A 25,306-nucleotide genomic window follows, 5' to 3' on the forward strand; every position below is an offset into this window, starting at 1 on the left:
ATAACGATGGGGAGGCGACGATCTGGTAGTGTACCTGAAAGGTTCGTGGTAAAGTCTGGAAACCAGTTACAGAAGCCGGGTGCTCGGTCAGAGACGTCATGTGATTCAACCTGACGTCATGACGGGATATGTGTTAAAAACTTCCCTAGTGGAAATAACGTACTACATTAAACATTATCTACATGTGATTTAGGAATGTAAATATATGATCAGAGCACCAACACGACTAGATCCCAAAAACGACACTTGTAAAAAAACATACCAATGAATCTTCACATCCTACACAATAATCAAATCATAATGCAGTTGAAGTTAGACATATATACATTAGTCTGCTCTGACACAAACAAAAAAATATCAAGGACAATGCAATTCTCTTTTCGTGGTTAAAATATTTCAACGGCTACAGGCGAGGAAACAACATAACAGATAACTATCACGACTTGACTAAATGGAAACCATTGGGGGAAGGCTTGAAGAATAATTACATGTGACCTAAATACATCACAGTGGGATCTCTGTTTGTCATACGACACCAGTGTTACAACTAGCAGTAAGAAGTTATGTGTAGTAAACACCTAGTGTGTGATATCACTGAAGCCTCGTTTTAGGATTAAGCACCGCTTGGAATGAGCGATCGATTGTTTCCGTTGACAACTGACATTGAAACAGCATTGCAGGGACGTTGCGCCTCTACACCGGTGTTGTATGTTAACAGAATTGCAGCACGTGGAGAGTGTATATATTTGCATCCCATACATGTAAGGCAATAATATATATATATATATGGTCTGTGGAGAGTTTGTTATAATATATATGTGTGGTCTGAGAAGAGTTTGTTAAATAATATATAAATATATATTTATATACATGTAATATATAATAAAATAATAAAGTCCACGTTAGTCCATCATCTTCTTTATATCAGTTTCAGACATAGTACTTTCGCTGTCTCATGACAGCTCTTCAGTGTAATTGAAAAAAACAGTTACACATCAGAAGATGATGGACTAACGTGGACTTTATTATTTTATTATATATTACATGTACACCAAGTGAACATTTACGTCATTTTTGTATATATATATATATATATATGTGGTCTGTGGAGAGTTTGTTATATATAGTTTGTTAAAATAAAAGATCCAAACCAATATTCCTGCTAATACCCGTATTGTTGAACAAAGGCGATACCCTTTGGGTGTTCAATTCTAACGATTAACTGGAAAATTGATCTTGAAATCATAAACAGTTACTGTTCATTTGTTAAAAGTGTGTCGGTCAATGCAGCATTGATCATAAAATAAGGTGTTTCTTAACTTGAGTTAAACTTTATTATTCGACTTCGGTCAATGCCATTTTAAAATCTCACATTGTACTTTTCCGAACCTTGACAAAAAAATAATTTTACGCCATAAATGAATTATTGTAATTATACGTAGATTACATTATTCATTCATTCCAGCGTAAGCGATACGGGATTCTTTTTAACCGACGTTATATCTTATCTCAACTATAGGCCGTGCATCCACTATCTTTAACGGACATTATCGCTTATCTCAAGTAATTTCATTATATTAAACTGACTGTGTCCTTACCTCAAGCAATTTCGTCATAGATAACTGACGTTGTCCGTCTCTACACCGTCAACCTTAAAATTCCTCTTCGTCCAGAAGTAGTAACTGTTGTTTGCGATGTACATCCATGTTTATGGACACTTGGTTTACATTTGCGTGTGTCTATGACAAGTACCATATACGTGCAGGATACGCTAATCTCTTCGCGAACCGCTGATATCATCACTAATTGATCATATGCTCCAGACAGTCAGAATAGAAGAACGGATATGACTTATGATTATGGTAAAGATTTTGTCGCATCTACTTTCACTTATATCTTTCACTGCATCACTTCGGGACTTCCTCCCACATCAAGCATACATGCCGTGATGTGATTGTATCACTGTTCAAATGGCCGCACTACCCTTCCTCTTTTTGCAAACAAGGTATGTTACATAGGCGCCTATGATGACAAGACAGGGGATGGTAATGCCAAGTATGAGTCCAATTGGTGCCGAATGTGGAGTTTCTGAAAATGTTAACATATTACATTTCAAATTACATTACTCACGTAATGACAATTATGGTTATGTAGATTGTTTGTTTATTTGTTGTTTAACGCCACACTCAGCAATATTTCAGCTATATGACGGCGGTCTGGACCTGACAATCAAGTGATTGACATCATGAGCATCGATCCACGCAATTGGGATACTACGGCATGCATCATCTAAGTCAGCGAGCCTGACCACCCGATCCCGTTAGTCGCCTCTTACTTACTCGCCTTTTAAAGCCAGCATGGGTTGCTGAAGACCTATTCTACCCCGGATCTTCACGGGTTGGTTAAGTTAGAACTTATACACAAAGTACAGCATTTTGAAGGGAAATGTGTGATTCTAATTTATTCTCATTAGGCATATCAATAAAGAGACAATGAGGGCCAGGATTATGTTTGACAAATGTTATTTTGTTCTACCCATGATGAATGAATACCAAACGTAAGGCCACGTCATCAAAGTTATCATTCAGTTGTTATGACATGTATATTAATTACAGTGGTCTTTTCATTCAGTTGTATTTCTTAAAAAATGGAATCATTTAATTCTTAATTAAGGACAAGCATATGATAATATATCCTTTACATCATAGAGAAATATATTAAGTATTGAGGGTACAATGAGTAACAGTAAGGCTACAAATACTTGTTGTTTATGAAATGTAAGGGTCGGTCGGGTAGCCTAGTGGTTAAAGCGTTCGCTCGTCACGAAGAAGACCCGGGTTCGATTCCCGAGATGGGTACATTGTGTGAAGCCCATTTCTGGGGTCCCCCGCCGTGATATTGCTGGAATATTGCTAAAAGCGGCGTAAAACCATACTCACTCACACACTCACTTATGAAATATAAACTTGGGAGTAGACACTGTACCTTCCCTATCGGCCTGATATTTGATCCGATATCCTTTGTCGCCGACATTCGAGTCTGAGATAAACATGACCAACACTTCATTACCAGTCGACTGGACTTTCAACAGCGTTTGGCCACAGGCTCGTCCCAGACTTGGGGCAGCAGAACTTGGTCCTGCATAACACACGTGAAGCAGTTCTTTAAGGCATGTAGTTACAAAATCCATTCTTTGGGGAATGTAGTTACATATTTCATTCACTTCTGGGAAAGAAATGGTATTAAAAAACGAAAATGTTTTATTGCATATATACAGACTATGCATGAAATTAATGGTAATGTCTCTTTTTTGCATTAATAAAGTTGTGTACTCTACACATGCGTATGTTAAGGGCATAATGCAAAGTTTCGTATGCGTGTAATGATGGTTCAATACAGCAGGCCTTCCTTGTCTCCAACAGGGCGGCCGATAGCAGCCATACGTTGAAGAATGACACTAAACCTTTCAATTAGTCCTTGAGAGGCAAGGATATGGAAGCCAAAAGATGGCCCTTGCATGAACTTACTTGATGACATGAACGAGGAATGCTAAGAAAGGTTAACACTTCTTCGGATAGAAAATATCCAAGAGCAATATATGGTTATTTCCTTGTAGTTACTGTATCATCTGAGCTGGTGTTCTCACCATCAAAGAACTCCACATAGTCTCTGGTGCAGCCCGTATCCTCGGGGTGGGGCATGTTCATGTCTGTCACCTCCAGCTGGATGTAGTGGTCGTCAAAGATAGACTTCAATAGGGTGGAACAGTTCATCATGCTGACGGAGAGAAAATACCACTTAGGTGTGTTGTTAGAACATGTTTAAACATTTTATGGTCTTTCGTACTACAGATCATCATGCCCTTTAGTCCATGGGTTGTTTGTTACCTGATTATTTAAAGAAAGTAAAATTCTATATAGGATTTGAAATATAATTATTTTTAACATGTTATTTGTTTGTATTTTATGGTGACTTTAATTTCAAGAACTTGTGTATGATATTAACTTCATTATAATTTTGTTTTTATTATTGACAACTTTCAACTCACATCTACACCCATGCTCCAAACACAATTTTGACTGCAAAATTCAACAGCAAAATTAATGTTGTTTAGGATTTGCAATATGCTCCTTTTAAGAATGTTATTTTGTCGTGACTTCTTCAATTCAGGTTCGCCCCGATTATGTTCCTAGGTTTGTCAGCACTATACACGTGCTCGTGGGTTTCGCCGCAGTGGTAATGGTCTGAGACCTGTGTTACTTCGGGCTTTCCTCCCAGATTAAGCTGACACGCCGTGATATAACTGGAATAATGTTAAAAGCGGCGTTAAACCCAACTCACTCACTCGCTTCTTCAAGTCATGTCACTGCGTCTTATCATAGTGATCCTTTTAGATCCAGGCCAGCCCACTACCTCCACCGACTGCACACTTACTTTGGGTAATTGTTTGGATACAAAGGCGAATCAAGATCGTCTTTGCCGAATGAATAAGCTGTAACCTCATTCGTCTCACCATAGCAACCATCTGCAATGGTACACATAATTCATGGATGAGAATTAGAAACACTAACATATGTGAATACAGTCCAACACCGGTGTATTGAAGTTGAAGGGACCTACGTAAATACTTCGAGTTATCCGAGGTTCGACACAGCCGTAAAATGATGAATGAATTAGGAATACGCAGGGAACAAGCTTTAACTTCGACACATCAGAGTTCGACACACCGGCGTTTGACTGTATATCTTATGAGGGTATAGTCTGTATATCAGACTGGGTTATTTCACCAAGTATCAGGGGCGGTCGAGTAGCCTCGTGGTTAAAGCGTTCGATCGTGACGCCGAGGACCCGGGTTCGCTTCCCGACATGGGTACAATGTGTGAAGCCCATTTCTGGTGTCCCCCGCCGTGATACTGCTGGGATATTGCTCAAAGCCGTGTAAAACTATACTCACTCACCGAGTATCAGCATAAATGTTGAAGAGAGACACAGTCAATGAAAACCTGGAGACTTTTTACATAGTTCATGAAACCTTACAACTCAAAACTTGACATCCTACTCCACCTACACATCTCTTTTAAACGTCAAGCACTTTTTAACTCGCGTTCAGCTAAGAATATATAAGCAAACCTAATACAGATATAGATTCGGTTGTCTCAACCTAATGATTGAACTAGGGCGTATATCTGGAATTGACTATAATGAACTTATTGCTCTCGATACGGATTTAAGTTTGTGGAAAATGAGTTCCATTTTTTACTCGTGTGAAAAGCATTTACAGATTAACGAAAACAATATCACCCTAGGTACTATAATAACCCGTCACAAAAATGAATTTGGAATGTGATCATACATTGTTGAATCTAGCTACATATATACTCTTTGCTTTTTAATTATACCCGTCACTCCATCAGTGATGCATTTGTATTACATCTTCCTCATACATGTATCACAATGTAGAATTGTGTTTGATTTAAAAAACTGTATGCTATATATTATCTTGTGAAATGTATGTCGTTTGGGCCTGTGACCTTTGACTGAATAAATCGATCCATCAAAATGAAACCTTCGAGGGAAGGGTGATGTCAAGCCGAGAGTTACACTTTCTATGAATCTCTGATTCGAACTAACGACTATTTTATATATACGGATCCTTGTGCCTCAGATCGCATGGCCATTAGTGACCTACCTCTATGGGACTTCAATGATGGTAGGAGCATTGCATACTTCAACCAATAATTATTAGGACCGTCAGAACAAAGCATTACAAATACGAAAATGTTGCTCGCTCCCGATATTATAATATACTGACATTTTGTACTACGTCTTACAGCTGTTTTGACAACAGAAATATTTCCAAATACTTCAAATAGTTCTGACGAGTTCTTATTAGCTGATACTCGCTTCGATTTACCTCGAAACACTTATTTTATTGTATTAAATAATATGAAACATGTAAATAAAATATCGAAATTGTCCCTGACCATAATACATTACGTTTGTTCTCTGCACGAACCCCTGCAAACAATCGAAGACTTTCTGAAACTTGCCTTAATGAACTACATTTGCATGACTACATGTATTTCAATAACTAACCAAACTGATTCCCACCGTAGTAAGGCCGACTCTGAGGTCAGCTGGTGCATGTCATCCGTGCTATTAAATGAAGGTTGTCAGTCAAATTGCATTGATATGATTCCAAAATCCACTGTAGATAATAAAACAAGAAACTTTCAAGACAAGCCTTTCCAGAGAATTATAACAACCAAGTCGTTTTCCTAACTATTAGAAAAAGTGAACATTACTTAGGCCCGTTTTCCAATAGCGAATCTGAAACTTTAGAACATCTTTTTTTGTATTAATGAGACAAGAAACCTAACTGAAATAATCATTTACTGGTATATAGAAATAACGAATAAGAACCTGCCTCTCGAAAAAGTGTCATTCATACCCCAACCTGAGCCAAATACTTCAAATAGTTCTTAAAAGTTCTTAAAAGTTCTTAATAGCTGAGAGGCGGTCGGGTAGCCTTGTAGTTAAATAGTTCGCTCGTCACGCCGAAGACCCGGGTTCGATTCCAGACATGGGTACAATGTCGGAAGCTCATTTCTGGTGTCCCCCGCCGTGATATTGCTGGAATATTGCTAAAAGCGGGGTAAAACCAAACCCACGCACCCACTTAATAGCTGACATTCGCCTTGATTTACCTCGAAATACGTAGGTTTGTATTATTGTATCAAATAAAATATTGAAATTGTCCCTGACCATAATAAAATACATTTGTTCTCTGCACGAACCCCTGCAACCAGTCGAAGACTTTCTTAAACTTGCCTTAAATAAGCTTTATTTGCATGACGAAATGTATTTCAATAACCAAATGAATCAAACTGATTCCCACCAAGCTCTGAACCATAAATCGTTGCGGTGGGGTGGTGTTATAGGGTTAAAATGCATCTCAAAAACATTAGAAAATTGTAACAGCTTTGGATAGCTTCATGGATGTGGTTGCATAATACATAAAGTCCGTGACAGTTACTTTGGGTTTAGAAGGGAATCGATAGAGAAAGGACATTTCCCATTTATCATCGGATTGTTTCCACGTGGTCGTCGATTAGTTAATGAATCAGCAGGGAGTCAGAAAATCAATAGAGAGATGCTCAATCGGTCACGTTGGCTCTGGCATTTTGTCCGATCACGACACACATGAGTTCATGGTCAGATCTAACTTTTAACGAATAAAATTGAGGTATTATAACATGTGGCAAAGAAAGGTCAAGACTCAATTACCTTAAAAAGATCCGTTTAGCACTGAGTGGAACGGGCTTTATCAGCGACTGAAGTAAATCTCTACTACCCCTTTTTCACAATCTGTGACGAGTCTAGCCTGTCTTGTTTATATGTTGTATTTTGAAGATGGACTGAAGCGTTATTAAAGTTTTGTGTGTATAAACCACGTGTTATGTTGATCAATAAGAGTAGTGACCGGCGCATGAATGCTGATGGAGACAGTTCGGAGTCTGGGCTGATAGACCAATTACTCCTCGACTTAAAATACCTTTGGTTGACCAGGCAAGTTGTGGAGGCAAGTCTCCCATTGTCCACGAGGGGGCGGAACGACAATACGGTAGGTAAGTGTAGTAGGGTCCAGTTAACCCGAGAACGCAGTTACGACATGGTAGAGACGCTCGTCTCTCCGAAGACCCGGTTTCAGTGGGTACAGTGTGAAATCTATTTCTGGTGTCCCCCGTGTGATATTGCTGGAATATTGCTTATAAGCAGCGTAAAAGCACACACTCACCAACACAGTGAACAATAAATCAGATTCATTGGTCAAAAGCCATTTGGCGATGTGTTATCGGTTGTCGTCTACTTACCAACGGTTCTGGATTTTGGCCGGTCCTGTGTAGCCTTAAACCCTCTTCTAGCCAGATTGCTGTCTGTCCTGAAGACCACAGAGAGTTCCATGCCTTGGTTGAGGAATTTACCTGTTTCGTTACCACAGATCTTCGAAAACACATCGGATGATGTACTGCCTGTGAAATAGATAGTAACAATAGTCTGAAACATACAATTTGTCAACTGGAAGCAACTATACTACTCCAGTAGTATCTAGATCTACACCCTCGTTGATTTAGCCCTTGATGATGAGGTACCTCGAGTCATACAATACATTAATCATTTGTGTTACTGTTTCAGAGGAAATAGCATCAGATATATATTTGTTAACCAAATGAAAGCGACAAAACCTCGAAGCAAACTATAATAAACATATACAGGGAACAATGAAAAGTACCACTCCTCTTTTACTTTCATAGAGCTCAAACGTCCATGTATTCTTTGGAAATATAGACACATGACATGGATACCACCGATAGCTTGTCAAACGTGTTTGGTGTTTACCTTTTTTATATACAATCGAGCATGTTCAAAGAGCGCCATACAACTATTGCTCTTGCTTGTTTGATCAAGGTTACAACTTTCAAGGGCCCAGTAAGTCTTTCAAAAAGTTTTATGGTAGACATTTGGAGGACATTTCCAAATTTGACGCATCAGTGACTAAAATGATTTGATAGTGATTCATAAACACATGCTCGTGATATAGCCACAAACGTACGATGGAATCTGCTTTATGCAGAGATTTCTATTGGATATGGAAAGGGTTTTGTCGCTTTATTTATATTCATTGAAAAAATAGCATTGCTCTGTTGTCCTTTTACTCCATCACTGGTTTTTATATGGACAAACTGTTATGCATGAAACGATTTGTGAATGGATTTATGTGTGTACGAACTGGATGGGATTTCGAACACTGGCCGTATTAATAAACGAACATTTCGACGATGCCAGAAATGTCTCCCATCTATGGTGTCAGGTGTTCTCAACCATGAAGTATTATTTAGGTATCTTTAATTGAAGAAAATGTTCATTTTATGAATCATTTGATTTGGGTGATGAGTTCCAATATCGATTTATCTGTCCATTATTTCAAAATGAGAGAAAACAGTTAATTAGAAAATATTTTTACCTTTCACCAAATATGGACAAAATGAATTTGCTTTTTATAAGTAAAAGATTAGGAACACTTGGAAAATCACGAATGGTGCTTGTATCTTCACCCAGACTGTCAAAGTATTAGTTTGACATAGCTCGAACTTCCATGTATCCTTTGCAAATACATGACGTCTGGCGCAGTTTCAGTTACAGAGACATATTCTGTTGTGCTACATGAGATATATAATTTTTTACAAATTTGTATTTTGTATAAAGTTATTCAGTAACAGTGCTTTCCTCTTTCCGGGTACACAGCTACAGGTGCATTGACACAAACCTGACCGGTTATATTGCAGAAGCCGAGCAATGCATATGCATAACATACGAGCTACTGTCAATCAATATGGCTCAGTAGACTTTGAGGGGGTTAGAATACATTGCTCCTTTTTGTATCTGGTTTTGGTGTGTCTCCCAGCGGATGCTAATTAATGTCCAGCTAAACACAATGGAATTGATTAGCTTTATTGCAAAGAACATGTTTTAATTTTGTTTCTTTTTTTCTGGCCGTCCACTTCTTCGTGGAGAATAGAAACACATAAGACCATATGGATGGACTTACCAAAGCCAACGTAGCTACACACAGAGATAGAGCAATTAGTCGGTGCTGGTTTGTTTTCGTTATTCAAAAGTACTGAATATTTAAACAGCTTTTGGATGATGATGTAAGACGAACCCAGTGCTGGCTTGTTTTTCGTTATTCGAACCCGCTGCTAACTTCAGGCCCCTTCATAATCTTGGGCATAATGGGCCGGTGCTGTGTGCATTGTGATCCCTACCTTGATAAACCATAATGTAGTTGTTGTTACAGTCGCTGACGTCTCCAAGATCAACTTCAAGAAATGATAACAGCATTTGGTTGCTGGCCCATTTAGAACGCACTGTCCACGTTGCGTTAATGTCTCTGAAAAAATGGCCACATTATTGACACTGTATAATTTTAAAACTCATATCTATTACCGCTTAGTGTGACAAGATAAATAAGATTTCACATCCTAGCCAAGGGACGTCTGCCAGTATGCGTGTTTGTAAATACACAGCAGCTCAAACTGTTGCGAGTGGACGTGTTCTCACAACCATTGTATGTCGATCTATGGCTAATATGAGACGGGAAACCAAGTGAGTGAGTGTGGTTTTACGCCGCTTTTAGCAATATTCCAGCAATATCACGGCGGGGGACACCAGAAATGGGCTTCACACATTTTACCCATGTCAGGAATCGAACCCGGGTCTTCGGCGTGGCGAGCGAACGCTTTAACCACTAGGCTACCCGACCGCCCCTGGGAAACCAAGAATCATGAACTCAAATCGTCAACGATACAGTGTTGAAACAATAAGGGAGCCAATTCCCTAGTTACAACATGATGTGAATTGCTTACAAGGTGAATGGAAAACACATTCTCAACACATTCTCAATTTCAACTATTAGGAACGTAAACCAAACTCTCCCATGGCGCAATTTTAAATGCATTAAGGTATTAATCGTAAAAAAGTAAATCTGCACAGAATCCCAAATAGACTAGAACAGATTTGAAAAATAACTTATGTTTTGTCATATGTCCACACCCTGTGGCGTGTGCCTTCTTGACCTACGGCAACACAACAGTATGAACAGCTAAACGTAGGTTTGACCTACAACAGTTATGCCCCTTACTTCACTTCTCCTGGATATCTTGGCGACAAAATAGTGGACGCAGGGGGAGCTTTAACCAGACGATGCATGGGGGGAGTGTCTGGAATGAAAAGATACTGATCAACATTTCTAAATATTTTTGTAGACCGCTACCCACTATAACCGCTTCGGTCACTGCAGGTTTCAGATGCAACTGACAAGTATGATGACAATATACTTGTAACAAAGTAATGTGTCTCCTTAATGCTTCAGTTTACATACCAAGAAAATATGAGATAATTCACTCCTGGGAGTGACAATTGCTTTATGAATACAAAGTAACAGACTATTACATTTTTTATTAACACACAATATAAGATAGCTACCCGATAAATCGCAAAGAACAATGAATAAATAAGTGTGGTTAATTTCATGATAAAACATTCTTCTAACATGACGAAATTTCCGGAGATTCGAACATGCGCTCGCAACTAGATGATGTCGTATTTTGGATGACGTTATTTTTGAGAGCGGAGTGTCTTGTGAGTTGTTCCCCTTGGATGTAGCTGAGCAACGCAGATAAACGCGATAGCCGAACGATCGAACCTAAAAGCGGGAGAGATGACAATGAATCGGTATTGGGAGAAAGGGTACAGGTAATCGACGTGAGGATTGTGAGAATATGCGGGAAATATCCACCTGTACATAAAATTGACTTGTCCGGCATTGCCGAGTTCGGAATCTATTGAGGGATTCATCATTATTACAATATGGCCCCTCATGGTTTATTCTTCTGTAGTGTTTTATTGAACGATAAACAACTCCCGCTCGTCGCTTATTTCTTAATTACAGATACCATTGACATATTGTCTGGAATTATGACACATGTTCCGATGGTTGATAACAGGACACATTTGTTTGCTGACAAAATCAAGCACATAAGTATCGTAAACATTGGTGTTAAATGCCAATTGTTCGACCTTCAAGAAGTGTTCCTGATGTTTTCGGCATCATAAATATATAATGTCTTTACTACATCTGGGTAAATCAAATAACGTCAAAGACTCATTTAGAAATGTGAAAAAACCCACTTCGCTTAAGCCAGCATCCTACCCCATCACCCCGACTAACGAAATGGTATAACCCGAGGTATGCTATTTCGGCATGCTTGTATATTGGTAATAAAGCACAATTCGTTTCTTTTGCTGTTTCTATCTTTTTCATAACCACCATTCGTAGTATTTAACAACAGAGACGAAAGCAAATAAATGTTTTCAGTTTTATCTAAGTATTGATTGTACACCTTTTTGATGCATGCATTGGATTCTGTATTACAAAATACATTTTTCCAATAAAGAAGCGGGAATTGATCTATGTGAAATAATAATGTTGTTTGTCAGTTGCTTAATCATCATAATGAATAGGGTCTGTTATTCATAGTTTGTTTTTGTTAAGTTAAGATTTCTTTTCTCGAACACCTGGTGTCATCATTGATTTTCAGAGCTATTCATATCATTTTCGCCACTATTTACGCAGTGTGAAATTTTTTTCGACACATAATCGAGACTGATTATTCTCGTGTAGTTTTATATTTACTCTGCGTTTCTTCGTATCCAAATACAAAGCCTGGTTTGTCAAGTAGAGTTATCTGCCCAGAGTAGTCAGTTGTAAACAACACGGTTAGAGACGCCTCTTGACTGGTGAAGGTGGGCTTGTTCGTTTTTGCCACTTTCCCCAGTAGGTAGCCGGAGGTTGAGTTACCTGACGGGGACAGAAAAAAAGTGACAAGTGCCATCGATTAAAGATAATTTGCTCGTCGGAATTAAGGTTATCTCTTTGCTTTAACACATCTTTGAATTTTCGTTATGTTTATTTTGAGGGGGCTGGAGCGAAGGGAGTTGGGTGGCGGAGGATAGAGATGGTTTAACGTTTGAAGTTCAAACAGCAAGAAATGTGTCTTTCATTAGGGGCCCTGTCAAGGTTGTCCGTGGGCGAAAGGATAAGATGAAACCTACATAAAGTCTGGGATAATGAAAATATGCCGAAAACATCAACCAGGCAACGATGACTTTTTAATGACATATACCTCAGGAAAATAATTTCAAATATTCACCAGCTCGCTCCTTCTTACATTTACACTCCTGCACTCCTGCTGTTAGTTACAAACATGAAGTTGCGAATACAGAATTATAACTCTCGTTGCGAAGTTGGGGCTAAGCAGAACTATACATACCGTCATATACACGCACAAAATCACCACTAGATGAAAATACATTGTACAGCTCTACTTCTAAAAACGTCAACTTGACGTGTCCCTCCGGGTTTTCGGTTGAAATTGTCCAGACACATTTGAAGGAGCTGAAACAGAACCGTCCAATTACTAAATGCTTGTTCTGTAGAGATGTCCCTTGGATACACGGCAGTGTATGTATGGCACAGGTAAGCCAGTAAACAATTTTCGCATTATTTTCTTCCATATTTACTGCGTTCAAAGTATAAAAGGACAATGCGGACCACAACACATTAGACACAAAACTTAGGGTTGGGGTAATTTGATGAGGCGGGTGGCCCATGAAAAGCAAACAAATGATTTCAACAAGCATTAGTATTCTCTGATGGGGATATTTGCCATCTATCATGTCCAATCACGTCAGAGAACAGGCTCTGTGAAAGTTGAATACATTGAATTCTCAGATGGGCATGAAGTGGGGGGTGTAATCAAGAGAAAACTTCATAGGAACAGATTAAAAGATTTACGAGTATGCATTGTTCCACTTACTTGGGGTAGTTGACAGGGTATCCTGGAGATGTGCCATTCTGCATGGTAGAGTTGGCAACGAGACTCCCCCCGCATGGCTCAGCTGGAGAAGAACAATAATCACATCTAAAGTTGTCGGACGCGCCGATACACACCGGAACACTGATCAAAAGTGATATATTTCATTATTAAAACATTCTGACACTTGACTGCGCAATAACCTCCAACAGTTACAACCTTACAACAGTTAAGTACAAGGTTTAAACTACAAGGTGACATTATTTTTCATCTTCTGTGTTTTACAAAACTTTCAGAGTTGGATGGTTGTAAATAGAAGAAAAATATCACATAGCGATTTCAGCAGCACAGATTGCAGAAGTTATTTAACAGGACGCAACCCTCAGCTGACTGAATGCAAATATTTAATCACCAGTTTGAGAGCTGGGGTGAGACCCCCCGAATACGTCTTTGTGTGTCTGTGAGAACAACGAACATAAAAACACTATACTAAAATGGTTTGACTGTTACAGTTAATATTACCTGTGGTATTGTAATACTTCAGCTTAAATCCTTGTTTCGTATTAATTTCTCTCAATGATTTAAACTCAACCACTGCTGTATGGCCGTACACATAGAATGACCTAGGCCCCTCGCAGGTAGTTCCAACAAGCTCCCTGGTTGATAGTACGGCTGGAACACAACGGTTAGAATCAATAGAGTCAATTTTGACTGCAAGGTGGATTTTTTAAAGAATTGGGGAACAGTACGCCACAGAATGTAAAGCATAGAGCAGCATGTTCTATATTGTCCCTATGTACCGCTTCAGCACTGTTGGAAGAGCACCAAAACTCAGATGTGTCATTCATATGAGTGAGTGAGTGAGTGAGTGAGTGAGTGAGTGAGTGAGTGAGTGAGTGAGTGAGTGAGTGAGTGAGTGAGTGAGTGAGTGGGTGGGTGGGTGGGTGGGTGGGTGAGTGAGTGAGTGAGTGAGTGCGTGAGTGAGTGAGTGAGTGATATCACGGCGGGGGACACCTTAAATGGGCTTCACACCTGTTCCCATATCGGGAATCGAACCCGGGTCTTCGGCGTGACGAGCGAACGCTTTAACCATTAGGCTACCCGACCGCCCCGTCATTCAAATGATGGCGGGGTGGGCGAATCTAAGGCCGGTAATATAACGGTAACGCAATTTTTCAGGGCATTATCATTTGCAGAAACCCGAGGTCTTCCATTAACTGTCCGACGAAGGAGGTCAGTTGAAAACCCCGAGGGCTTTTCCAAATGATAATGCCCTGAAGAATAGCGTTACCGTTATTATAGCTAAAATGGATGGAATTTGTTTGAAACATTTACAACAATCGACACCAATGTCACTGACAAGCTTTTACAAATACGGAAACGTCATAGAACAAACCAGATGACGTCACTATTGAACGTGACGTCACCTATCCCTATCCTAAGACGTCACCTAACAACGGGCGTGCTAATGGCCCGTCATTAAACAATATGAGGGCATTATCAAGTTACAGTGGCCCGCTCATTTTTGATAACATGCGGGCGGTTTAATGATAATTCTAGCCATTTTAGCTATAAATGTCGTTGGTGTCGCCGCCGTGAATATTTCGCCGCCGCTGGAATATTGCAGACTGCTTTAAACTGCATTCACCCAATAATTGTTTCATGTTTCGAACCACCTTGTTCTCTGCCCCGCTCGGACTTTCGTCCGTGCGTTTGTGTGTTGCCATGTCACAGACATAAGGAACGATGCGGAAAGATTGAACCAACAGTCTTTGAATATTGTACCTTGTATTATTGCAAACTACTAGTTTTACAGAGGGCACTGTTTGGGAAATGTCAAAGTATCACATGTATTATTTATTCATAAATGCAGGTTTTGGGTGTGATATGGGATTCTTGAGAATGAGAGAAAGAATGAGAGAATGAGAGAGAATGAGTAATATATGTATTGTGATGATAAAGATGTTTTTAATTGTAAACTGTCAGTCATTCCTAATAACCATACACATTGAATGAATTATATAATACATTCCTAACGAAGCAACTCAGTTCAATGACACTGTAGCTCACCTGTATTCGTAATCAACAGTTTGAAATGTGACAAAAGTCAAACTAAGTTGCTGCTTCCATCAGATTTTAGATATTTTCTGAACGGATATTTTGGACAATGTGACAAAAAATGAAACGTTTATCTATATTTCAATAATGTTCCTTTAAATAATTTACACCAAAATAATGCAACATGTGATATTGTATAATAGTTTTACAACACATTACTGTTAAATTTCCTTATCACAAACTTCTCACTTTGAGCCTTATATGCCTTCTTGTCTTCAATGTCGGGGGCACGGGTGGCCCAGTCGTCTAAGGCGCCGCGTTTCACTGTGCAGAGTTGCGTCCCTTGGGCAAGCCAGAATCCTATGATTGTGGGTTCCAATCCCGGTTCACCCCGATTATGTTTCTAGGTTTGTCAGCACCATACCCGTGCTCGTGGGTTTCAACAAAGTGGTAAACGTCTGGGACCTGCATCACTTCAGGCTTTCCTCCAACATTAAGCTGACACGCCGTGGTATAACTGGAATACTGTTAAAAGCGGCATTAAACCCAACTCACTCACTCACTCTTATAACGTCGGGGCGGTCGGGTAGCCTAGTGGTTAAAGCGTTCGCTCGTCAAGCCGGGTTCGATTCCCGACATGGGTGCAATGTGTGAAGCACATTTCTGGTGCCCCCCCCCCGCCGTGATATTGCTGAAATATTGCTAAAAGCGGCGTAAAACCATACTCACCCACTCTTATAATGTCATACATTTGTATCATTTTGTTTCACAAAAGGTAAACTGTCGATTTTGGTGCATGTCATCACACTGAGCACTATCATGGTGACAAACAACCACGTAAAATATCAGAATATTTAGTCACGACTGTAGGAGAAAAGAATTCATAAAATATATGCTAAAAAGAGACGCTGTCCCATCACAACCTTGACCTTTTGAACTTTACCTTAGAAGGAATACACAGGCCAGGTTTGAGGCCAGGTCAATTAAGGAAATCAGCTCACCTCATGACGTGACATGAAATGATACACGGTCTTCAATTCGCACATTTCCTCTGCTTTCTGAGAAGCAGCCGCATACAAAATACTATTTCGTGATTGGAAAAAGCGATACTTTACATAGCAAACATCATCGGTTTCAGAAAAATGGCCTACCGTCATACACCCTGATGACATCTGTCGTACATCCTTCCGTATCCAGATCCATTTCTAAAACATCTATCCGGATGGCGCCACTGCTTGGGTTGGGAGTGTTTATTGTCCATCGACATTCAAGGTAACTGTGAATGAACGAAATATATATGCACGCATTGTTAAAAGGCCTGTCATCTCCATCCATGATATGATGGCTTAAGAAATATTAATAGTAACGCAAGTATTATCTATTATTCCAAGACTGTATGGTGCGCTCAGATCAGCTGGTGAATTAGATGTTGAGTGGTGGATTGAAGGACGTGAACATGGCTTAAGGGACAGACCATGTTTCAGTCGGGGAATCACAATGTCTTTCTTCGAGGAACGCAGCTTGTTTGAAGAGCATTGAATGTGGGGAGACATGGGGTTTGACGTTACGTTTAAGATTATTGCACCTGTACAGCGACGTCCATGCACGTGTGTCTGTGTGTGTCTGCTTGTACTGGAACGGACTCATGCCCATTGAGATATGACGCAATGTAACATATATACCCTACTCAGACACTCAGACACAGTACACTGATTTCTTGACGCCGAACAGTCCTTGTAATATTCCGCTAATGAAGAGCGCCAGGAAGGGTAACAACAATTCTCATCTTTCACAGTCTTTCGGTATGACGCGGCCAGGGATCGAACCGCCGACCGGCCGCTCACCGGGCAGAGGCTCTGTCCACTGGGCTAACAGCATTAAAAATGTCCAGTGAACGATTCACTAAATGACTTGTTTGTAAAACCTGATGACAATGTTTCAGGAGCAGATTACTTTTTTTAATCAAACAGACTGCAATACCTCCACCCATAGCCAATGAATTTGGAATGGTTTGCCACTAACGCTGAAAAATATACAAAAATCTTTTGACAGCCATTTGAGTTGATTTCGAAACGCAGATTTGTAGAAAACGGGATATCTGAGGCAGAGGTATTGGACCGTGTTCTGTCGTATTATATGGGGATAGCTGGAAATCACGAATGCATGGGAACGCCATAATATACAGGTAAACGATGAGATGGTACCTTGGAAAGGGATTTGGATAGCCCGGAGTCATGAGAAATTGCTCCTCTGGTGCTGCCGTAAGATCATCACCTCGGCATGTAGACCCTGGATGGAAACCATAAACCAAATCAGCACAACATATTCCATGCTTGTACAAGAGTCATGCAGGGCGGGTGGTTTCGAAATACATATAACTGGACATCCCTTAATAGGTCATATACGTCAATGACCAAATAGATCGAGTGGTCAGGCTCGGTGGCTTGGTAGATTAAGTGTCATCGTACCCCAACGGCGTTGGGCACTGCTCACATCAATCACTAGGTTGTCTGGTCCAGAGTCGATTATATTATATGCCTCTGTCACATAGCGGGGTCAGCGTTGAACAAAAAACACTAAGTGAGTTAAATATGTTTCACGTTCCAATTTTACAGCTTCACCAGAAGCCTGGAGGTAACAGTGGGGGTTGGATAGAGGGAAGTACAATGTTTGTTTGTTGTTTAACGCCGCATTCAGCAATATTCCAGCTCTATGACAGTCCAGAGATTGACATCATGAGCATTGATCCACGCAATTTGGATACGATGACATGCATCAACCAACTACATAATCGTGTCTGGACGGGACAATCCAGTGATTGACATTCTGAGTAAGGATCTACTCCGTGGGCTACGATAACCCAGATCCCCTAACCTGACCGCCCGATCCATTATGTCTCCTCGTACCACAAGCAGAGTTTGATGGGGTCCAGGAATCGAAGCGGATAAAGCCCTCGATACCTGCATTCAGTATGTGACAGAGATACAGGGGCAATTTACAGTGTGAAATATATGATTGTATAAAGGCCACTATATTAGTCATCCATGTTACAAGTGTAAATGTCAAACCTTCAAGAGCTCTGTACTTAAGACGGACACTGCGCTGCTTGGAAATCTCCAGATTAAGGTAAGCTGAGTTAGTCCAACTTTGGTAGACATTGCTTCTCCCTGGACACCATGTAACACTCATTCCGGTGTTTTCTGAAACATAACATGGCAAACATGTTTGAATTCTGTTATTATCTTAGGGTGAAAATAGTGACTATTGTATACAAAAAAGCTCAACATTACACAAAAATAAAAAAATCTTAATGAGAGTATGAATGTTTTTATACACTCATTTATAACAGCTGTATGACAATGGCTGACAGTATTGTTTGTTTGTTTGTTTGTTGATTAACGCCAACATCTGCCATATTCCAGCTGTATGTCAGCGACTCGTACATTACATCTAGCCGTGAAAAACAGTGATTGATATTGTGAGCACCGTCCCACGCTTTACGTTGACACACAGTCATCGAGGGTGACCATCAGATCATATTCTGTCGCCTCTTACGGCAAGCAGTAATTCGCAACCGTAAAAGACAACTATGCTTGTCGTAAGAGGCGACTAACGGGATCGGATGATCAGGCTCGCTGACTTGGTTGATGCATGTCATCGTATCCCAAATGCGTGGATCGATGCTCATGATGTCAATCACTGTATTGTCTGGTCCAGACTCGATTATTTACAGACCGCCGTCATAGAGCTGGAATATTGCTGAGTGCGGCGTTAAACAACAAACAAACAAAGTAGTTCTCAACCGGTATCCCAATGAGTCAGAACCAGGCAAATCGGTGACCAGAGATGACAGGCAATCGGCCAAGTTACCGAGTCAGATCATCGACCCTCTGTAGTTGGCTTTGAGACATGCATACGAAAAACATGGGACCATCATCTCTCCTTGTGTCCCCATGGGGTAAAACACAGCCGTAGCCTATTATACTGGGAAATGTCAATTCAGGTGCTACTTTACTAACGGGTCATCATGACTGTGGAATTGTGAAGTGAAATACAAAAAATTCTTACCCAAATCAAGAAATGTTATTTTAACGTCTTCACAAGTGCTGCTGACGTTGCCAGCCGTTTCTATGGATACACGAACCCGTTGGCCTTTCGGCGCTTTCACAGTCCAATAACAATCAAATGGTCTAGGGAAAAGAATCAACCATTAGTGAAATGTCACGCAATATACCAGGGCTGGAATATCAGCTGTGGGAAATTGTTTAACAACAGTAAGTGAAAAGATGACATGATCGGAATGTTATACAAAATCCTTTAAGAAATATTACCCATATTATCCAATTTGGCCACTGATGTATTATTGACCGAAGGAACTGTTTTTGAAACCATGCTTTGGAGTATGTAAGTGACTGCAGAGGAGTATTTGTTTTTTCCTTCTTGTAAATTATTCATAAACAGAAATGTGCAACCGCATCGATCTAAAAAATACATTCTATATGTTTGAATAGGTGAGCGCTCGTAGTCGTACATACTATTTCACACGTTATCGTTATTAGTCGCCAGATAAAATACACCTCCTCCGTTTTTGTTGGGATTTTATAACCTTAAAAACCTACTGCAACTTTTGCCTATTGTTTTGTAGGGATGGTCTGATCGCATATTAACCTTGTGACAGGTACTACTCTAAAGTGAGACTTCCTTAGAGGTTTAACATTCCAACCGTAAGACCTATAGCTACTGGGAGGTTGTACAGTTGAATTTTATATACAACCTTCAAATATGCTCCTCGTGTTAATTTTTATTGGTTAAAAAGTAAAAACAAATTCACACGAAAATTCAATGACGTTAATCGAACCAGCGACCTCAGTTATCGCGTTTTGTTTTGCAACCCACTGATTCCGCACTGAGTCACCCAGGCAGGTGATGATCAAGAGTTGTCCTTCTCTCTTACGCTGTTATCGAATTCCTCTTATACCGCGTCTGACTGGCAGGCGTTATTTCACTATAACGTATCCCGACATGTTTTATACTTTCTGATATTTGTTGGACTTACACGGTTCATAGCTTAGTCAAAACACTCCTCCTCGGTTTTATCGGAAAATGTAAAACCCCATGGTCGGGAAAAGCCGGAGATTTTATATTTTCAACCAAAATCCGCGAGTCGTGTTTAAACTAATCCTCGCTACCCTCGGGTTTTTTAATCCCAAATAAAACCAAGGATGGGTGCTTTATCTGGCTTGAATAGCCACAAATAACCATCACGGGTAAACGCTGATACCTGTCTACACCTCGATAGTTTGTTTGTTGAAAAAAATAAATGTATACACTTTTTGTTTATGTTAATTTTGGCGAGAGCAATAATCCGCCATTCACAAACATCATGTTCCGCCATTTGTTTTCACTTAATACCAAGTTACAATGACTACTGTGTTTCCTGGCACCCAATCGCATCCTGCAAGGAATCGGCACCTGTCTTTATTCTTTGTATATATAACTGAGGTACATGTGTATTAAAACAATCTCAGATCATCCACTGTGTCTGGCACAGAATTGCCTTCAATAACGGACACGAATTACTCTTGTATTACAAATAATAGGTCGAGCCCAGGATAAAGGTTATAAATCCATATATGGAGGTGCAGAATCCAAAATCTATATTTGACTAACATGTACGTCAACATATGTTACATGCTTATTATGCAACAGATTGTTCTGTGTCCTCTTGCTTAAAGTATTCGAAGGTATAATTTGTTACTTACATTATAAAGCCTTCAGGGTACCCATATGACAGGATGTTATACTCTGTTGTTGAGACGGCTGTCACAGAAGGTCCAGAACAGGTGCCCGGAACTGTAACAGTGCGCAACACGAGTCAGTAAATAATTTAATGCCAGGAGATTAAGAAGGACCGAGTACTATGTTGTGTTTCGGATTCAGTAGGTCCCCAGTACTTCATGCTCGATGTAACAGTTGAGTTAAATGGGACGAGGAGGTCGGATGATGGGGTGTAATCGTACTCCGCTGGCGCAGATCGTGCAAACATGCAGAGGACAGTTACGTTGTGTTATCAATACTCGTGGCTTTAAATAATTGTTATTACACAAGAAACTGATGTACAAACGTGATTGAATATATCCTAGAGCAAAGGCGTTTGTGTCCGTCACAACAGCTGCAGAGTAGCGCACGGTGAGGAAGCTACCAGAACTTCTGAAGCTGCTTGAGTAGTTGCCACAAACCAAACCGAGGATGTCGCCGGATGAATCTGTAAAGACGAAGCATCAATAATCACTTAAGATGAAGACAAAACCCTCACTAGATATGTTAGGTTTTACGGAAGACTTTATCAAGAATACCAACTAACCACAGAAGTAAACAATAAAAGGACAAACTAACTGTTCATATCCTTTGGGAAACAAATAAGAGATCGCATGAACTGATCGAAAATCAAAGGTCATGGCGTGAACAGTAAAACATCAAGGTCAGGATGTGACTCCGGAACAGTGGGCGAAGGCATCTTCCGGACATCTTCTGGTCTACTCTGGGAGATGGTCCTGATGGTAGCCCATGTGATCCGGAGCCAATCCTCTTGTAGAGCCGCAAAGAGTTTGTCCAGATGGTGTGGCAGCCATCGTGATTCCAATCATTTGGGTGAACCTTTTAATTCTGCAGCTTCCAACCGATTGTGCGCAGAACGATAATTCAATTCTCTTGGGGAACGACAATACACGACAGTACATATGTGACAAATCATGTTGGGAGACCTTTATCATAGTGTTTCGCGTGTGTGCTGCAATCTAACAACGTTGTTAAATAGGACTGGGACTTTTCACTGCATATGAATACTTTTCTTGATAAGCATATTTTCTTTCCCAATCCTAAATTTAAGAAAGCGTGTCATTCGGCTTCGGCTTGACAACACGTACATTAAATCAATCATATGTATTCAAATATGAGGCAAAGCGCTTGAGTTATGCATTGTACTTCAATCCTAAATTTAAGAAAGCGTGTCATTCGGCTTCGGCTTGACAACACGTGCATTAAATCAATCATATGTATACATATATGAGGCAAAGCGCTGGAGTTATGCATTGTACTTCAATCCTAAATTTAAGAAAGCGTGTCATTCGGCTTCGGCTTGACAACACGTGCATTAAATCAATCATATGTATACATATATGAGGCGAAGCGCTGGAGTTATGCATTGTACTTCAATCCTAAATTTAAGAAAGCGTGTCATTCGGCTTCGGCTTGACAACACGTACATTAAATCAATCATATGTATACATATATGAGGCAAAGCGCTGGAGTTATGCATTGTACTTCAATCCTAAATTTAAGAAAGCGTGTCATTCGGCTTCGGCTTGACAACACGTGCATTAAATCAATCATATGTATTCATATATAAGGCAAAGCGCTGGAGTTATGCATTGTACTTCAATCGACACGGCTATCAACGTGTCTCTGCCGTTATAAAATACATACCACCATCATATACGACGACGCTGTTACCGACGTCACATGACGGGTGGTGGGTCATGTTTACGTCTTCGAACGTTACGAGCACCGAACCGTAAGTTCTTGCATTGGTGATTGTCCATGTGCACGTTCCGCTGCTGAAATACAAGTGGATGTTTCCTGAGCGATTTATTATGCATTTAGCTATATATAGGTTATAGGGGTCTGGCCGTTTATTACAGGGAGGGGAGGGGCGATCAGAGAATAAATGTTACAAGTGACCTGAAAAAATGTTACATAAAAATGAGGGATCAGCAAAATAGGATACAGTCCTAAGATCAATATCACCCCACCCCACACAACCTCTATGAGAAATATCCAGTTCTAACTTATCCTATACATATAAGTTTATCGGACTGATTGATCCAGTCGTTACTCCCATTCATCATATAATAATTGTTATTATTTCAATACTCACGCATAATAAATATCGCTAGGACCTTTTGTATGAATAAGCAGGCATTTTTGTATGTCGGAATTGTTGGTGTATACCGTGACATTATATTTAAGTCACGAGCGCGCAGTTGATGTGTGTCTTACCTTGCTACGACAGCCGCCTGAACCATTTTTGTTCCGTTTACTTGGAGGGTGACGTCGCACGCCTCGGCTGACAAATACATTTCATATCATTGTTATCACAACTGACAAAACAATACATAGACTGTCCTTGTTCAAAATTATACCTTTAACAGGTGCAGGGGATGCTGGAATCTATTATATTATCATAATCATCATAAATTTGATATCATCATCATGTGTAAATAGAGGTGTCAATAATGTTACAACGCTTTAATATTAATTATCTGACTGATATGTGTTATATTTATCACATATAGGACAGTATACCAGTTTTCTCAAACAACCCAGTATGTGTGGTATCTGTGACTGAACCTAACGGTTTCGCATCGTGTTGCTATAAATAGAACAGTCGTCCCGCAACGAGAGAATATTTGAACAAACTAAAGCCATGTATCAAATCAGTTTTCATAAAACGGGATGGTACAAGGGCATCACAATCGTGTTTCCACGTTATAGCTCATCACGAACAGTGTTATCGGCTAGGTCGAGACGGACAGATCAAGCTGCTCCGTGTTATATTTATAGACACAAACAAGGTCAAGGCAACTTTGAAAACATGTCCATGCCTAGCAATCAATATCTACAGTCTATAGTTTCCCCATACAACGAACTCGCCTTTTGCTGTTGTCGTTGCGAAGAGCAGAAATAACGCCAGTCTCATACATCCTGCCATCTTCCTCGCGGTAGATGTCAGCACAGCCGATGACGAGGAATGTTTGCTGTTTGTCGATCCGGCCTGTGGTGAAGTCAGCGGTCGGGATGACCTCGCAGTCAGTTCACTTGCACCAAGTACGGTTTATCGCATTTCCTCTAAGACACGTACTGACGCTTTTTCCTTTGCTCAGATGCCTTTGGAGATGTTGTGACCTAATGTGTTATAAAAATGAATGTAATCGAAAGATTGAAAATATACATGTTGTAGTCAGGAGAGTGTAAAGATGTATTGATATATACCCGTGAATAAAAATCATTATTTAAGAATTGACCTTTACTTTGTGTGAGTTCATTGGAGTATGAACCTTCATAGAGTGAATTACAAGAATTGACTTTCACTTTGTGTGAGTTCATTGGAGTATGAACCTTCAAAAAGTGAGGGCCAAACATTGTAGGAACGTCGTCGCAAGCTCCGACGTTCATACAGTTTGGCCCTCACTCTATGAAGGTTCATACTCCAATGAACTCACACAAAGTAAAGGTCAATTCTTGTAATTTTTTATCACAATTTCTTACCTCAAAGGATGTAGGCCAAGATCTAAACACAATTTTATTTAGTGCGTGTGACTTCATGTTTACACTGACAGCCATACAACAACCAGCTATATCGCGTAGTAAAATAGTTCCTCAAAAAGAGAGGTGACATGGGCGTATGGATGCACAACTTGCTCTTCAGAAACATCTTACGCAGCACATGTGTTCAAATCATATCCTCATTAGATGAGAAAGGTCTGTAAAGAACTACCCCAGTAAGTCAGTCACAATGACAGCGCGTCGTAATACATTTACATCAATTACAAGACGTCAAAATGGCCGACACGATAAACGTGACGGGAGAGATTTCCGAAGTTGGTAATGAATCTGTGGCGGTTACATGTGTTAGTCATCATTGATCAACTGGCCGATCATTGAAAGGTGATTAAAGATGCGTCAAACAGACACAAAGGTAAATACATAGATTGCTGGAGACGGTCAATGTCAGCCTAGGCACGGATCGAGTC

At 40.1% G+C, this 25,306-nt stretch overlaps 1 protein-coding gene across 1 annotated transcript; it reads right to left on the reverse strand.

Moving 5' to 3' along the window:
* Nucleotides 1-1,085: 1,085 nt before the first annotated feature.
* LOC124148112 (deleted in malignant brain tumors 1 protein-like) lies at nucleotides 1,086-24,339 on the reverse strand. The gene is made up of 20 exons (XM_046519056.2): nucleotides 24,207-24,339; nucleotides 23,553-23,619; nucleotides 22,980-23,110; nucleotides 21,619-21,759; nucleotides 21,257-21,347; nucleotides 19,563-19,684; nucleotides 18,563-18,694; nucleotides 17,699-17,783; nucleotides 16,646-16,770; nucleotides 13,959-14,108; nucleotides 13,440-13,521; nucleotides 12,894-13,018; nucleotides 12,257-12,421; nucleotides 10,703-10,781; nucleotides 9,828-9,952; nucleotides 7,875-8,033; nucleotides 4,435-4,525; nucleotides 3,647-3,777; nucleotides 2,986-3,138; nucleotides 1,086-2,088 (listed from the first exon to the last, which is right to left on the reverse strand). Exons 1-20 carry the CDS (start codon nucleotides 24,262-24,264, stop codon nucleotides 1,967-1,969), a joined length of 2,334 nt encoding a protein of 777 aa, XP_046375012.2. The 5' UTR covers nucleotides 24,265-24,339; the 3' UTR covers nucleotides 1,086-1,966.
* Between the last annotated feature and the right edge of the window lie 967 nt (nucleotides 24,340-25,306).

This window comes from Haliotis rufescens, unplaced genomic scaffold (genome assembly GCF_023055435.1).
Source record: "Haliotis rufescens isolate VD_foot unplaced genomic scaffold, xgHalRufe1.0.p SCAF_1, whole genome shotgun sequence".
Classification (NCBI taxonomy): domain Eukaryota; kingdom Metazoa; phylum Mollusca; class Gastropoda; order Lepetellida; family Haliotidae; genus Haliotis; species Haliotis rufescens.